At 40.0% G+C, this 18,149-nt stretch overlaps 1 protein-coding gene across 1 annotated transcript; it reads right to left on the reverse strand.

Annotated features, from left to right (window-relative positions):
- Window positions 1-5,084: 5,084 nt before the first annotated feature.
- Window positions 5,085-9,279, reverse strand: LOC115682950 (elongation factor Tu, mitochondrial). Its single transcript, XM_030607320.2, has 12 exons — window positions 8,999-9,279; window positions 8,042-8,117; window positions 7,819-7,911; window positions 7,616-7,690; window positions 7,268-7,372; window positions 7,060-7,150; window positions 6,763-6,968; window positions 6,382-6,465; window positions 6,165-6,230; window positions 6,026-6,088; window positions 5,509-5,749; window positions 5,085-5,400 (listed from the first exon to the last, which is right to left on the reverse strand). The coding sequence occupies exons 1-12, from the start codon at window positions 9,178-9,180 to the stop codon at window positions 5,330-5,332; spliced, it is 1,353 nt and encodes a 450-aa protein (XP_030463180.1). The 5' UTR covers window positions 9,181-9,279; the 3' UTR covers window positions 5,085-5,329.
- Between the last annotated feature and the right edge of the window lie 8,870 nt (window positions 9,280-18,149).

The following is an 18,149-nucleotide window of genomic DNA, read 5'->3' on the forward strand; positions in this document are numbered from 1 at the left end:
TTTCGTACGTGTTCCATCTGGAATTTTTTGAGAACAATGTTTTTTCATGAGAGCTAGTAAGGAAATTATTTTGCCTGATAAAACAACGAGGTCACACACGCTTAGGCCTATATTGGCGAAATTCTATTACTCGGTGCCGCCATCATCGTTCTCTTAATCTAAACATGTTCTCAACTGGAATGTATCGCTTGCTGTTGTAAGACCAACCATGATAACAAGCACATATGGAGAACCTTTCGCTGGTTGATTCGAGGGTTTCTTTTTCATATTATCCTTCTCAAATTTCCCTTTCGCTCACACATTCACATAAATTCATTTTCGGAGAACTAAACGGGTGAAAATCCGAAAAACACTTTCACCGAAACAAACACACCCTTAATGTCAATTAGTTGGTTCCTAGTTGTCATTACTCATGCCGTGAGGTGGTTGGCCTTTCAGTTAATTGTATTAGCTTTATTAGTTAGCTTAGTATTATTATAAGGACCCACGTTAAGGTGGATGGGGGGGAGAGATTGATGGGATTTTGATTATCAAATAATTGATGCACAATTGCATTGCATTAATTAAACACCACAGAGTCTCACCACTTTTTTCCTTGAGGAAAACTTGGTTGATTATTAAAGTTCTCAAATAATTGATCTAGGTTTCAGTCGAGTAATTAATCATAAAATCAATTTACGGCCTGTGATGATTGGACTGCTACGTCAGCGATTTCCGGCGAAAATTAATCAGATGACTACATTGGAATTTCGCACTAAATTTTAGGACCAAATTAGCAAAATTGAAAGTTTATGACTGAATTGGCATTTATACAATAGGTTTAGAGCTGATTGGGTAATTTTCCCTAAATTTGTTGTTTGGACTAGTATCGCGTCTCCATCGTGGGATTGGAACACATATCTATCTAACTAACTCCATGCTACATCAACCAGTGACGGTGTTAGAATAATTAGATTTTTTCTTTTTCTTTTTCTTTTTCTTTTTCTTTTTTCCTTTTCTTTTTTCTTCCCCATAGTGGCTGGCAAGGCTTGTTGGCCACTGGGCAAGGGCCGCGAAGCCCTCATCGATAGCGACCCCTCGCCCGCAGCCAGGCCTCGTGATCTGAGCGTGTGGCTAACCTTGCCAACTAAGGGCGAGGCCGCCTTCGCCGGCGGCTGACGAGGCCATGGCGAGCTGGCCTTGCTCATGGCCCCCAAGCCTCGCCTAATAGCTGGCGAGCCTCACTGGCCATTGTGGGAACAAAAAAAAAGAAAGAAGAAAGAAAAGAAAAAAAAATATTATTAAAGATTATCCACGTCAGTATCGGCCATGCCTCGTAGGACAACCAGCATCGACTAGCGTCCACGCCAGTGTCGGCCGGTCAAAATTGGCCTGATAGACTGAATTTGCACAAATTTAGAAGGTTTAGGACTGAATTGGTAAAAATAAAAAGTGTAGGACTAAATTAGTACAATAGCAATAAGTTTGAGACTTTTTTGGTCATTTTCCCAACAAATGGGTGATGCTGGGCCCGACCCAAATCATCGCAGGCCGGGCTGCAATGGCTAGTTTGACTCGAAATGAATATTGCGAAGGCTAGTAGAAAGTCAACAGCGTTCCAATGTCACATGTATGTATATATGATTCAATGGTAATACACTTGTTAAAATATGCTTTATGCACTATGACTGCTTTTGAGTCAAAAGTGGAAAAGTGGAATAGTGTGTCATTCTACTAGAGAATTTCTCCGAAGAAATTAGGAGCAAATGGATGCAAATGATCATGCCACAAAAAGGAAAGTTTTCCATCGGCAATAAGATGGTTTTTATATAAAGAGTCCGGCAATGCTCTTCAAGTCTTCGAATTCTTTCTCCAAGTAAGAGAAGCATTAGATGGAACAGTTAAGAGTCCAAGAGTATTTATCCTTCAATTTGTCGCAATTTAGCCACAAAACCCCAAATAAAAACAGCTTGACCATAGACCAACCAAATATAGTGTGGATAACATAAGTTCTAATCCATCATATAATCCTTTTGAGACCAAAGTATTTCGTCAGAAATCCCGGAATAGAAATACCTCTGTTTCAGTTTATTAATGCTTGAACGAGACAGCTTTGGAACCAGCTAAAGATAAACGGAACTTGTGAAGAATGTACATCGCCATTCATAAACATCACGAGGTCATCAGCAAAGCCTAAGTGTGTGAGGTGAATTTCGCAACAAAAAGTCTTAAACTTCAGGCTCCCTTCGTTAGCAGCTGCTCTAACAACCTCGATAGGACCTTAAATAGCCATCACCAACAAACAAGGCAAGATAAAGTCATCTTGCCGAAGACCCTCTTTTTTTTTTCTTTTCTTTTTAATGATCTAGAGGCGCAAGTGTGGAGGTCCGACTACTTGGAGGGCTATGAAACATCCTGCAATCTCTACCAGTTAAGTCCTAGCCTTTAGTCTATAGAAATGACTCTAGCCCACGAACAGTTTACACGCAATTGATGAGATCGAAAGAGGGACTACCGGTTATTGAGTTGAAAACCCTCTTAACGCCTCAACCAATTGCACAAACCTAGGGTTCCCTTTTTCCAAGAGAATTACTCGCTAAATCATTATTCCTACTGACTGAGACTTTGGAAGTTAGTGGTATTTGAGGAGCTCCAGTGGCATGGTAAATTAACGTGTCGACTTTGCTTCTTTCAATTCTGCTCGGTGTCAGAGGATTCATTAGCACGAAGGTCATAGCCAACAATGCAGGAAAAGTGTCAAAAAAAAAAAAGTCTACCAATTTAATCCTAAATTTTTTTTATATTAATTAAGTTCTAAATATTTTGTCTACGTATCAATTCAGTCTTTCCGGCTAATTTTGACCAGATATTACTAACGTGGATATCGATCGGCCTACATAGCACCGCCAATGCTAATATGGATAATTTTTAATAATATTTTAATTTTTTATTATTTTTTTCTTTATTTCTTTCTTTTTCTTTTCTTTTTTCCTCTTCTCCCTCCTTGCTCTAGCCGATCGCCGGACCAGTGACTAGCCAAAGGCCAAACCTCGCCAGCCTCTGGCAAGCCAAGCCAACCACTGGCGAAGCTCGCCGGATGGCCACGAGGGCGACCTCACTCCTGGTCGGCGAGGCTTGCCCTCACCAATGACGGCGAAGGTGAGCCTCACCATAGCTGGGCAAGGTTCGACCTCGCCAGCGGCTGGGCAAGGCTTGCCTTCGTCATCTCTGGCAAGGGCGGCCTCGTGCTAGGCTAGCAAGGCTAGTCCTCGTGGCCATCCGACTAGGGTGCCCTAGCTGGTCACCGGTCTGACAATCGGCTGGAGTAAGGAGGGAGAAGAGGAAAACAAAAGAAAAAGAAAGAAAAAATCAAAAAATATTAAAATACTATTAATAGTTGTCCACATTAGCACCGGAGGAGCCACATAGGCCTACTGGTGAGGGCGAATTGGCACAAAGACAATATGTTTAGAACTCAATTGACACAAAAAAAATGGTTTATGACTAAATTAGTACAAATGCAAAAAGTTTAGGACTTTTCTAACACTTTTCCGAACAATGCCGTCCTCCTTAGTCAGAGTGAGCATTGAAGGGCTTGATTCTAACCATACCATGTACATGGTAGTCATTTGGATACGCTGAATAGTATGATATTAACTAAATTATGAGCGTGGTAGTCATTAGGATGTGCTGAATAGTTTGATCCTAACTTAAATCGTCTACATACGAGTCATTTGGATGCATCATCACTTGTGCATACTAAATGAAATTTCACTCGTTGACTGCTATCGCAGCTTTGTTCGCATCTGCATAATTGTTCAATTCAATCGACGGACTCCTTTAACAAACGAGTGTAGCTCCGGAGAGATATTTATCCATGCTACAGCTCAAAGAAAAACGTCGTTTACATGGGACAAATGCAGTTATAAATTATTAGAAGAGCAAAATCATGTGCAACTAACTTTGCAATAAAACTAACATTTCAGTTGAGCTTCCTCCTAGTTCACTTCATCACACCACAAGCAATTTGCTACCTTTAGTGATCTGCATAAACATTAGAAGTAAACCCGCAGGCTAGCAATTGCACGTGCAGTACCCGTGCAAAAGCGGTCCTTGTAACTAGTTATATATGAGTAAAGGCCTTTCGTAGTACTATTTATTTCGTTCGCACGTGCTCGATTCGAGGTGTTTTTAGATGATCTTTGCCATGTTATGCACATGCTTGGTAAATCTGAATTCGGATCACGTATCTTAAATTAACTTGATGGATGTTTATGAAAAAAGATTAACATGTCAAATTATCATATTACGTATAGTGGAGTCAGAAGTTTTTGCTGGGTCTTTCTTTCTATAATTTGGTTGTAGAAGCTTTTTGCAATGTTCTAAGGCTGAAGCTGTTGCTCTGAACTCACGCTCTCCTGCCGTCGCTCTCTCTTAAACTCTGTTTTTGTTCAAATCCACCGCTCCGCTTCACTTCACTCTCTCTGTCTCGGTCCCTCTCTTACTCTGTTTCTAACTCTTGCTTCACTTCACTTTCTCTGTAAGTTTCAAGACCCGATTGCTCTTTCGTAACAAGTTTTAGGACTTGATTATACTTTTTAAAAGTTTTAAAACGAAATCGCATTTTCGTGACAAATTTTAAAACTTCCAATACATTAATCTCAAAAATTAATAAACACAAAACATGCCCTCACTATATTATATGGCAACTCACACTATAAAGGAGTTTCCACCCGAGGAGGGCTATGCTAGAAAGCTTGCATCGGGCAGTGAATACTCCAATGAACCCGGTGCATCGTCACAAAAGCGATTAGTGAGATTGACAAGCCACGAGAATAACAATGCCCCCGACCATCATAATAAGAATAATTGGAATCCTGTGGGTGGCGGCGCGTACCCTGAGCTGTATCGCCACAAGCTCACTTGCCCTATTCATCGAAATACTAACCAACGAATAATAACCATGAGATCGATGCAATTTATTATTAGAACACACTTGCCTAGTGGTCTCGAAATTTCCACTAGCCAACGAATGTAGCTCTGGAGAGATATATCTTCCAGAGCCACATCCATGCTACAACTCAAAGAAAAACGTTGTTTAGACAGGACAAATGCGGTTATAAATTATTGGAAGAGCAAAATCATGTGCAACTAACTAAGCTTTGCAATGAAACTAACATTTCAGTTGAGCTTCCTCCTAGTCCACTTTATCACACCACTAGCAATTGCTATAAATAGTGCTAGGCAAAAACATCAGAAGTAAACCCGCAGGCTATGAAAGTAATTGCCGCACTTTGCGTCTCAAAACTCAGGATTTGCTTTCACGAATTCAGACTTTGAGAATCTCAGCTCAGCTAATCACTTTTGACACTACACCTGCACCGACTGTCCTACCTCCCTCTCTCAAGGCAAATCTTTGTCCTGTCGAACATTGATTAATAAGAAGCTCAATGAGAAATCATATTCCAAGTTCTCGGCTACAATGAAAATCACAACGAATAGTAAAATTGAAACATGAGTTCCACATACCTGCTTCAAGCGGAACTGATGAAATAAGCTCGAAAACTGCCGTCACATTGTCTCCGGGCATAACCATCTTAACTTCTTCAGGTAGTTCAACTTTTCCCGTGACATCTGCAGTTCTCAAGTAAAACTGAGGCCTGTAATTTGAAAAGAAGGCAGTGTGGCGTCCACCTTCATCTTTTGTTAGGACGTATATTTCTGCTTCAAATCTCTTGTATGTTTTGACACTACCAGGTTTCGCAATGACCTATTCAAAGAGAGGAAACTAATCACTTTCTCTCCAAAGCATATCCTCAATAACGTCACATCTGATTGTTTATATCCTACTTTGACGAAAGTAATTCTACACATTTAGAGCTAAGTACAAGCCTCGACATCATTTCTAAATCGCCCATCTGTAGGTCACACATACAATAATGGCAACAATATATAGCCATCACTAGAGCATAACAAGAATGTATGCTACATCACTTAACTTATCAATTAAAACTCCAGGTTAAATAATTTAAGCCCAATTACTTACCTGACCACGCTGCACATCATCCCGCTTCAAACCACGAAGAAGGAGGCCAACATTGTCACCAGCCTGCAATTTGACAGGATGTATCAGAAACATTGCTGCATAAGGTTCTCCAGAGGTCTGGAAAGAACCGGAACCTCACCTGTCCCTGATCCAACAACTTCTTGAACATCTCAACACCAGTCACTGTAGTTTTCAGAGGGGCACCCTACACAAAAAGCTTAGCATCAGGCTCAAACTTTCCTCTTACTGATTGATGAGATGAGGTCAATTTAAGCACAATCACCCATGATATGTCATACTGACATAAAATAGCTCTAGAATAGATGAAGAAGGAGAAGATTTATCCTGATTTTCACCTGCATTAAACCCAAAATCTCAACTTCATCACCAACTTTAACAATTCCCTGTTCAACACGGCCAGTTGCAACAGTCCCACGTCCCTGAAACACAACCAGAGTTGCAAGATTAGCAAACAGTAACACTTCCCCTTTTGGTGGCATAGAAAGGGAATTCAAGACCAAAAGCATCTATGCTGAAAAAGAGTGAGTACTGTGATCTTAACGGCCAGCTAAATAGGTGAAAGAAATGAGCAGCATCTTCTTTCAAATGTTCAAAGTGCACAAACATAATTCATGGTGGGGGTTTGGGTTTAAAATATTTATAAATGTAGTCTCTTGTAAAGATGTAAGACAACATCAAACAATATTATGTCGATGACAAGTGAACTTCTACTTCACCTGGATTGAGAAAACGTCTTCAATTGGCATGAGGAAAGGTTTATCAAGTTGACGCACAGGATCAGGAATGTACTCATCAACAGCCTCCATCAACTTCAAAATAGCTTTCTTGCCTATGTCTTCATTTGTCCCCTGTAAAGCGGACAATGCCGAACCACGGACAATAGGAATTTCATCCCCAGGGAACTTGTAGAAGCTAAGAAGCTCTGGAAAACATTGAAGTTCATGTAAAACCTTTCTAGCTCAACAACAGAAAAGAGTAGATATCCAACAAGAGAACTTCCATAAGCACCCTACCCCTAAGTTCCATTTCAACAAGCTCCAAGAGCTCTGGATCATCAACAGCATCGACCTTATTTAAGAAACACACAAGAGATGGCACCCCAACCTGCTCAATGCAATAACAAATGCTTATTATTCATACTGCTGCTCAAGAAATATTAAATGACACACATGCTCAAAATCTGCTGGATATGTATACAGCTTTTACAAGCAAAATACAGACCTGACGTGCCAAAAGAATATGCTCCTTTGTCTGAGGCATGGGACCATCAGGGGCAGATACAACAAGAATACCACCATCCATTTGAGCAGCTCCAGTTATCATGTTCTACAAGATGAAAACAACTTGTTGAATATTGCAAGGAATAATGGCAAACACAAAATTCCCATCTATAAATTAATATATCAAATAGTCAACAATATTGACATTAAAACCATTCTCTCTCTAGTACAACCAAAAAACACATTGAACTTATATGAGATATATCCTTGCTGAAAAAGTAACCTCTCATAGCTCTCACACTTAACCAAATTCATTCCAACCGAAAAGTTCGGTCCATTCACATCTTACTTTAACGTAATCAGCATGTCCTGGGCAATCGACATGTGCATAGTGTCGCTTGGCGGTCTCATACTCTACGTGGGCCTGCAAAATCATGTCCAATGTTAAACAGACAGCATGCAGTTTATAAATAAAAAAACTGCAAAGTAAATCAAGATGCATAAAAGAGCTCAAATCATGCCCGTAAATTAAGCAAGCAGTTGATATCTTACTGTCGCAATAGTAATCCCTCTTTTCTTCTCTTCTGGAGCCTTGTCGATTTCATCAAAGGCAACAGCTTTTGCTTTTCCTTCTTCTGCCAGCACCTAAACATACCATTGTCGAAAAACTTAGGCCACTTCTCATCTTTATGATTCGAGGCTTTCAAAATCAATCTTTAAATAAACAAAGGAGAAATGTGAAAGAGGATGACATAAGCAATTCCACCCAACCCACCTTTGTAATTGCAGCAGTAAGCGTAGTTTTTCCATGATCGACATGGCCAATTGTACCCACATTTACATGAGGTTTTCTGTAGGAAAAGAAAATTATAAAAGTAAATTCAAGCTGTACTGCAAAAAAATCTAACAGCTCATCTTTCTCCTCTCATCACTGAAAAATGCCCGCAGCATATTTTTTACCAAGAACATATTTTGATATTGATAGCTAAGACAGTGAAAAGGAAAACAGACAATATCGTAATGGAAATAACTTCTAAGCAGGGCAAGAGTTGTGTTTCTGAGGAATTTAAAAGCAGGTCACAAAAATAATGATAAAGCACTGTAGGTAAGTCGATTTATGTCAAGTGAATCAGCTAAAGAAGATCAAACAACACACAGACAATAAAGCCATTCCGCATTCAAATTTATGCACTAAAATCCCAATATCGTGGTCTGCCATTAACAGGTCTCCACTGTGAGGATCAGCCATATTTCTCCCTCGAAGATGATAGCAGCACGCACACTAGTTGCCATTCAATAACCTCAGTACACATTCAAGCTCACTGTTCCCAGTGTAATACATACTTGTACCTAAACGAATTCACCAAACACTCTGTCGCCCCAACATCATCCCGACCTCTAACCATGGACAAGAAGATTAAAGTCTAGCACTTCCACCAATTGCTTCCATTTTCTTAAAAAAAAACAATCATCCTTTCCTTACCCTTTTCCTATCATTTTCTTCCCTTCTCGCAAAGCATAAACAAAAGAAGCTTCTTTTTCAACCAGGCCAAGTCAAGATCCCTATTGTTCAACAACGGTCATTCTCTTGCAGAATGTCAAGGAGAGAGATTTACAAGTTCCATCGAAACAGAAGGACAAGCTCCAGAACAAACGAACAAACCATGACGAAGATAAAATAACATCCCCCAGATTGCGAAAGAAACGGGCAAATGGAGAGCGCGAAACTCACGTCCGGGTGAAGGTGGCCATGGATCTCCACCACGGGGGCGAGGCGCCGGACCGGTGGCCATCGGCGGGGAGCGAATCGGCGATTGAGCGGCCGGCGACGATCCCCCGGCAGCAGGAGTAGATTCGGGGGGGAAGCGGCGAGAGGTGCGTCGGACTGCGGCGTCTCAGGGCAGCGGTCGCCATTGAAATCGGCGGAGCGAGAGAGGGACGGAGAGAGCGCGACGGCGTGCGGCGGAGCAGCGAGAGGGGTTTTAGCTGGGGGAGTGGCTCCGCTCTCTCCTCCTCGTTTTGCTTTTTGCCTATGCTGCTGCTTCGGAGGGTTTAAGGGGGAGAGAGAGAAAGAGACCAAGTTTGTCCAGGAAATTACGGAATTGCCTTTGATTTTTTTACTTAAATAAAAAAAATTTAGATTAATACCACGAAAAACTTCACACCGGTACATTCGTGATAAATTTACCCCAAACTAACTTTTTGACCATCAAAAACTTCAAACTCGTGCACCTGTGATGAATTTACCACCTTACCACCCGGTAGTTTCTGTTAAATTTTACCGTCAATTGTTGTGTTAGATGGTACATGATAATTGACGAGTGTACTATAATTTGGGATTTTTTGTGATATTAATTCAATTTAACAAAAACTAACAGAAGGTAAATTTGTTGCAAGTGTACCAGTTTTGTATTTTTTGTGATCAAAAAATTGATTTACGTTAAATTTGTCACAGATGTAGCAGTTTGGAGTTTTTCGTAGTATTAATCCAAAATATTCTGACTCACTTTTTTCTATTCAATAATGCCCTGAACTTTCATAATGTTGATAGATATTTTTTTTTGGTCGGAATTGATAGTTCGCCTATAATGTTTTCTAATTTAAATATTATACAGATCTTTGAATTTGTTTTTAACTTTTCGTTAACGGTAAATAAATGGCCCTAATTTCTTACTTTCTTACTCTTTTTCTTGCTAAAATGAACAATGCGTAAGGTACAATTAGCTTCCGGAAAAGTAAGAATTAGGTAAGAACATGGTCAATTGGTCACGAGCAGTTGGAAAAAATTAATTTTTATGGGACTTGCATGGATTTGCCTATGATTAACGATTTTGATAGATCGTTCTATGTAGATCCAACTCCCAAAAAAAATAATCGGCACTGGTTTTTGAATTACTTAATATATCCATTTATTGAATAAATTTCGATATACCTAATATAATTGTTCTCGATATTTGTTTTTCCTTTTTCTAATAGAATTGCCCTTTTTGGTTTGACCACTTGGGCTTCCACTTGCTCAACATGCTCTATTAATTCCATTAAAAAAAACACTTTTCTGAAAATCAGGTTGTCAAAAGGCATATCCCACAACATATTTCTTAACACATTTTAATGCATAAAATCCAAGTCTAACGTATGAAAACTATGTATGTAAACCGTACTTAGTAGTCTTTTCCCTCTAGTTAAGCGAACCTAAAACTGGCGAGATAGGAACATTTCCATTATTCGAATGTAAACACAACCATGTCAATCGGACAATTAAAGGAAAACAAGCAAAATAACAAACATAGAGAACGAACATTAGAGAGCATCGAGAAGCTCGGCTTAGTATGATAGACAACCATTTTTAAGGGGGGGAAAAATTCAATCTCTTTGGAAATGAATCCGCAATGCATATAAAATCAATCTTTCCCGATAAATTCTATCTAAAATGTGACGGGTAATTCTTTTTAATCGGAAAAAACCCAAGCGAGTTTGATCAATGTCTTAATTTCTTTGAGGGTTGGACAAAATGATATTAATTCAGTGACAACCCAAATAATAGATGATTATAAATTTTTCAGAGCCTGTTTTTCATGTCATGTTCCTTAAACAGTAGCGACTCCATTTGCTATGTGATCGTGGATTTTTGCTATATGCAGCGAATGAATATGTAAAATGTAAAATTACATGCAAATAGTGTGGCAGATTGATGTAGCAAATAAAGGCAATGCATGCGAATGACATGGTGTGTGTGACCACGACGTAATGACTAAAAATGACATATGACGTGTGAAGAATAGCACGGGGCCTTTGCTCACACATCTGCAACAATCGACACTGCACAAGTCCAGGCTAGGCCTACCTCCATCCCTAGAGGAGCCGTAAGAGGCGAACGCTCCATGCACAATCTTGAACGGGCCTTTACTTCCTAACAAGCAAGTCGGATTTGGAGCTTCCGAGGACAAATTAACAGTCATCGGTTATATGTGCACGGCGTTAAGATGCCTTATAATTTCCCGATATCATACATTATGTATTACGACCCATGAGTAAGCCAGCATCACGACAACATAATTTAATTGAACATTCAAGTATTCAAGTAAGCAATATCACGATACGTTATATTGAGAAATTTTCTAGCATCATTTCAACTTTACAATGGTCTATTTGTAATGGCTATTTTAATTTCAGTCTCATCATGGCATCCCACGATCTAGAAATATGCATTTCTAAGTATTAAATGGGACATTATGGTGATTTGGTCGTGGAAAACTCACTTGATGGTGTGGTAGAGAGATTCATACCTATTAAATACCGAAAAACGCGGAGAGAATTCATGAAAAACAAAGGGTTAATACCACGAAAAACCCTAAACTGGTACACTTATGACACATTTACCCCAAACTATTTTTTTGACCATAAAAAACCCCAAACTGGTACACCTGTGACAATTTTACCACGAACTATTTTTTTGACTATCAAAAATCCCAAACTGGTACATCTGTGACAATTTTACCCTGAACTTACCACAAAAAATCTCAAACTGGTACATATGTGACAATTTTACCATGAATTAAAATTTTAATATTATTTTTTATTTTTTTCGAATTTTTATTTATTTATTTATTTTTTTCCTTTTATTTTTTTTTCTTTATCTTCAACCTTTGGCCGGTGGCCGGTCCGGCGACCGGCCAGAGGCGGAAGCCGGCGAGGGCCGCCCTAGCCGGCATCCGGCGAGGGCCGTCCTCGCCAGATCCGGCGAGGGCGACCCTCGCCGATATCGGGCGAGGGCTGCCCTCGCCTGTGTCGAGTGAGGGCCGCCCTCGCCAGCGTCGGGCGAAGGCTGTCCTCGCTCGCCCAGGGCAAGGGCGATCCTCGCCCGACTTTCGGGCGAGGCTGCCCTCGCCGGATACGGCGAGGGCGACCCTCGCCTGCGTCGGCGCGGCGGCCCTTCGCACGGGCGGGCGAGGACGGCCCTAGCTTTGAGTCGGGCGAGGTCGCCCTCGCTAGATCCGGCGAGGTCGCCCTTTGCCGAGTCGAGCGAGGGCGGCCCTCGCCAGCGGCTGCCGAGGGCGGCCCTCGCCGGCTTTCGCCTCTGGCCGGTCGCCGGATCGGCGACCGGCTAGAGGTTGAAGTGAAGAAAAAAAAAAGGGTTAATACCACGAAAAACCCTAAACTGGTACACTTGTGACATATTTACCCCAAACTATTTTTTTGACCATAAAAAACCCCAAACTGGTACACCTGTGACAATTTTACCTCGAACATACCCAAAAAACCCCAAACTGGTACATATGTGACAATTTTACCCCAACTAATTTTTAATATTATTTTTTTGAATTTTTTTTCTTTTTTCTTTTTTCTTTTTTCTTTTCTTTTCTTTTTTTTTTCTTCACTTCAACCTCTGGCCGGCAAGGGCCGCCCTCGCTCGACTCGGCAAGGGCGACCCTCACCGGATCTAGCGAGGGCCGCCCTCGCCCGACTCAGGCGAGGGCCGTCCTCGCCCGCCCAGGCGAGGGCCGTCCTCGCCCGCCCAGGCGATGGCTGCCTCGCCGAAGCCGGCGAGGCGGCGACCTGCGCCCGAGTCGGGCGAGGGGGTCGCCGCAGCCGCGAGGTCCCGAGCAAGGGTGGCCCTCGCCCAGATCGTGAGGCCCTCGCCGATGCGGCGAGGCGCCTCACTGAGTCGGGCGAGGATCGCCCTTGCCCTGGGCGGGCGAGGACGGCTTTCGCCCGAGGCCAGCCACGATGCGCGGCCCTCGCCGCGATGAGCGAGGGCAGCCTCGCCCGATATCGGCGAAGGTCGCCTCTCGCCGGATCCGAGGCGAGGACGGCCTCGCCCAGACGCGCGGCGAGGGCGGCCCTCGTCGGCTTCCGCCTGGCCGTGCCAGGACCGGCGACCGGCGAGGTTGAAGATAAAGAAAAAACAATAAAAAAAGGAAAAAAATAATTAAATATTCGAAAAAAAATAAAAAATAATATTAAAATTTTAATTCAGGGTAAAATTGTCACATATGTACCAGTTTGGGGTTTTTTGTGGTAAGTTCAGGGTAAAATTGTCACAGATGTACCAGTTTGGGGTTTTTGATGGTCAAAAAAATAGTTCGGGGTAAAATTGTAACAGGTATACCAGTTTGGGGTTTTTTATGGTCAAAAAAATAGTTTGGGGTAAATGTGTACCAGTTTAGGGTTTTTCGTGGTATTAACCCAAAAACAAAATAAGTATTATTATTATTGTAATGAATTATGAAAGACTTGCATATTTTCGAAGTATTTCTGTCCACCACATAACCATTGTTCAAGAATCGATCTTGCCGCATATAAAAATCAAAACATAGTAAATGCTAGATTAATCTCAAAAGATTTTCTTGCGAACTTTTGATTTTCTTGACGAAACTCTTACACTTCTATTCGGAAAAGAAAGTCTAATATTAGTGTAATAACTATGCATAAAGTCTCTTTTAACTATAATATATAGATGGTTCATGGTTGTGATGCATGGACGGACCCTAAGAGGTTATAAGAATCGATTCCATGTAAGATCGTTGAAGGGTCCCCAAGATCGGATTAATAAGATTGAATCGAGTATTAAATCTTACAAATTCTTTAAAATGATATTTGAACATGCAAACCCTAGGAGACAAAGTTACCAATCACTCAAACGGAACGGTGCTCTCAACATGAAACTTAGTTTGCATAACCCTAATTCCAACTTTAAATATACAACAAAAATAAAGAAAATATGCCAAAAATAAAATGCAACACTTTTCTTGTTAAATAACGACAAAAGCTAATATTAGAAAACTAAGGGTCCATTTGTTTGAAGGAAAACTGTTTTCGAAAAATTGTTTTTCAATTTTTCAGTGCTTGGATAACGGAAAACTAATCGATAGATTGAAGGCCTCAATTCTATCTTTAATTATCGAGATAATGACACAAATGGTTTCTAAACTTTGGCTTAATATATAATGTGATTCCTGAATTCTTAATTTCTTCAATATGATCCCTAAACTTTACCCCAGTGTGCAATGTGGTCCATGAACTTTTAATATGTTCAATGTGGTCCCTAGTAGTCCTTGAATTACATGAAATGTTCAATATCATCATTCCATTAATTCAAGTTCAGGGACAACATTGAACATTTTCATAAAGTGTAGGAATTTAGATTGAATATGTATCAAAGGTTTAGGAACCACATTGAATAAATCAAAAGTTCATGGGCCATATTGCGCATCGGAGTAAAGTTTATGGACCACATCGAACAAATTAAAAGTCCATGAATCACATTGCACATGAGACCAAAATTCAGAGAACATTTATATCATCTTCCCTTGATTATGTTTTATCGGTGTTCGTGCAAGGCGATCATCGGCCTTTTCGTCGTTTGTCCTCCCCGTTAGAAGTATGGTTTTTTTTTTCTTGGGCATAATCAAGGAAATTATCTAACGTTCGTAGTTTGATGTGCTTTGTAACTTCGTGTCCCCTCTTGTTCGTGCATCTAGGGGTGAGCATGGTCCGGTTGTGCCGGTCCACCCCCTAACCCTAGGACCAACCCGCACAGTGTTGGTCCTCAATTTTTGGGACCGAGGACCGACCCAATTGAGCCTGGGACCGAGGACCGGACCGACCCAATGGGTTCGGTCAGGTTCCAGGGTCAATTCGGGACCAACCGATAATTTTTTTGTTTCATTTTTTGTACTCCTTGAAAAAGCAAACCTACTATTTCAAATTACATATCCATCGACAATGCGGCATTGTACAACCAAAATATAAATACCAGTACATATTTAACAAATTTAAGATAAAGGCAACAATAGAAATTTCACATATACTAAAAGCAAGAAACCATAAAAACGATTAAGACCGCTCATAGAAATATGGGACAAGATGGGAAGTCCATGTAATCATCCGTCAATAATACTCGTAACACCATATGCAAAAACGTTTTCCTGCATTCGATCAAGGAGAGTCCAATCAACCAAAAAATGAACTTCACACCACTTGACTAGCAAATCATCGTAGCAACTGCAATTCTACTCTTCAAAAACTTCTACCATTTAACACAAACTGAAAAGCAAAGTGCAGCTGAAACTTACTAGTGAAATACAATTAAACCATAAGAAATTCAAAACACTTAATATAAACCATGAATACACAACTTCTCTTCTTGTTAATTCACTTCAACTTCTGAACACCTGGAAACAAAACAAACGACTCGCATAATTAATACTTGACAAAAGTTTTAAATTGAAATTACTATTAGTGCTATTGATAGAACATCTCACCATTATATCCATTCAACTTCAATGTGCAAGCTCTATTTATTGATGGTAATCTCCTCGGTAAGACAATCCATATCTAAAAAAAAGAATTTGTTCATTAGATATACAAAAGAATTAACAAGTAAAAAGAAATATGCATAATTTAAGCTTACCTAATTCAAACTTTTCAGCATTTTCAATGCACTCTTCAACATTAATAGGCATGCGAGCAGCTCTCAACCAGTCTCGAGTACAAATTAAAGCTTCCACCACTCTGGGAGTCAAAGAACTTTGAAAACCATCAAGCACACGGCCCGAAATACTAAAAGCTGACTTTGAAGCAACGGTAGTAATAGGAATAGACAAAACATCCGAGCTATTAAAGATAAGATTTTATATTTCGAACCAGTACTCTTCCACCACATCAAAATGTCAAGATCAAGAATATCTTTAGATTCCTCTTCAAGATACCATTCAAGCTCCGATTTGTTGTCATCACGCCCCCTTTTTTTTTATGGAAAAAGTTTTTCCGCCAAACTTTGATGTTAACCTCATCGCTCCCATCATTTCCATCGGTATTGGAAGCACTGCTACTACTAATAGTCATATTTTGACCACCCAAATATCGATGACCATGACCAAGAAAAAATTGCTCATAAAATGCATACAAACGCTCCAACACGTAATTTACCTATTAATACATCTCATCAATTTTTGCTTCATTATCATAAATTTACTCATAACAATACTTCACATAATGCAACTTTTTTGTAGGATCTAATGCCACCGCAACCAAAACTATCATGTTTACTTTATCCAAACTCCCATAGTATTTATCAAACTTATCCTTCATCTTCATACCCATAGCTCTAAGCTTAGGATCCAAAGCATTATTCGCATCTTTCAAATATTTATACAAAAAGCTATCCCCTCAAAATAATCATTCGAAGTAGTATATAAACTCCCTAACATTTGATTGGTAGCATCATAAAACTGTTTCAGAAATTTGGAAAGAACAATGGCATTTTCCCAATCTTCATTTTTAGGAGAATCATTGTTAAACTCAGTTTCGAAAGACAAATTATCTTCTACCATCATTTCAAAAGCTTTTCTGAACTTTATGGCCGTGTCTAATATGAGATAAGTGGAGTTCTATCTAGTGGCAACATCTAGACAAACCGAACCCCTTGTAAGTGATTCTTTTAGCCTCAATGCAAGATTGGAATACTTTAGCTCTCATGGGAGAACTCCTCACATATCTAACAATGTTTCGGATACATGCAATAGAATCACGTACCTCAAACAAGCCATCTTTTACAATCAAGTTCAATATATGAGCAGTGCACCTCATGTATAAAGCCTCACCAGCTAAGACCAATGACCCATCTCTTGAAAATTTATCCTTCAAATAATCAATGGCAACATCATTCACACTAGCATTATCCACTGTGATTGTAGACACGTTTTTTTTCTATTCCCCATTCATATATGCATTTTTCAACTATTTTCTCAATCTCCCTACCCTTGTGACTATGTATCACCACAAAATTGATGATCCTTTTATGCAATTTCCAGTCTTCATCAATAAAATGTGCACTAAGACATAAATAGTTCAGATTTTGAATGGAAGTCCATGTATCGGTCGTCAGTGCAATCCTTGACCTGAGCTTACCAAAGAAAGTCTTCAAACAACTTCTTTCACTCATATACAACTTCATGCAATCCCTAGCCACTGTAAATCGTGACAAATGTGTGAAGAGAGGTTGTATCTTAGTAACAAAATCACGAAACCCAACACGCTCAACCATAGAAAATGGTTGTTCATCGACGATGATCATTCGAGCAAGCATGTACCTAGATCGGTCTTGATCAAATTTCCATGTCGTTAAGACATTACCACTATCGATACCAACACCGGTATCTCCCCCTAACTTGGCAAGCACATTTGCATCACATGGTGCAAACAATTTTTGCCTCTTATCTATATTGGGAGGATACTTGTTGCACCTTTTCAAGTGCTTCAACATTGTTGAAGTACCATTATTAACAGTGTATGAGTACTCCTTCCCACAATGAATGCACTTAACCAAACATGTTTTTGGGGTCTTCTTATCTATGACTCTCGAAAAATTATCCCACACAATAAATTTTGATTTATCTGTTTTTCGCTTCTTACAAAGAGGAGGATGATTAGTGGATACCTTGGTTGACTCTTTTAAGTCTTCTTCACATCCATGGCTAGGTGATTCTATCATGGGATTGATCTCGTGACATCCCTCCACTTCAAATGACATATTATCTAAATTCATCAAGTTCACCTGAATATTTAAGTACCGGCGTGTAAGCTTCAGCACTGCACTCACTGACAAAACAACAAATATCAGCTACGGTTTCATTTTTGAGGTGGCAACATCAAATAGCTATTCATCAAACTATATGCAGCAAACAATAGAATAAGGACAAAATGGTAAAAATTCACAAGTGCATCCTATGCAATTCTAATCACGATGACAAATGCATCATAAAATAGTTAAGTCATGTCAATTTAGAGCCAATCGCATTCGCCTCTCGTCAAATTTGGGTGTATCTCTTTTGTAAAATTTCTGTCCTATTATAAAGAACGTCATGAGGTTGGCCACAATT

The sequence above is a fragment of the Syzygium oleosum genome, unplaced genomic scaffold, assembly GCF_021117445.2.
Source record: "Syzygium oleosum isolate NSW1041296 unplaced genomic scaffold, Sole_v2.1 Sole_v2.01, whole genome shotgun sequence".
NCBI classification, from domain to species: Eukaryota; Viridiplantae; Streptophyta; class Magnoliopsida; order Myrtales; family Myrtaceae; genus Syzygium; species Syzygium oleosum.

Excerpts from the sequence above, each read along its gene's own strand:
- LOC115682950 (XM_030607320.2), bottom strand. The coding sequence starts at position 9,180 with ATGGCGACCGCTGCCCTGAGACGCCGCAGTCCGACGCACCTCTCGCCG. Across the intron at positions 7,691-7,818 it reads GAGGGATTACTATTGCGACA|GCCCACGTAGAGTATGAGAC; the intron begins GTAAGATATCAA and ends ATGATTTTGCAG. Across the intron at positions 7,373-7,615 it reads GACATGCTGATTACGTTAAA|AACATGATAACTGGAGCTGC; the intron begins GTAAGATGTGAA and ends TTCATCTTGTAG.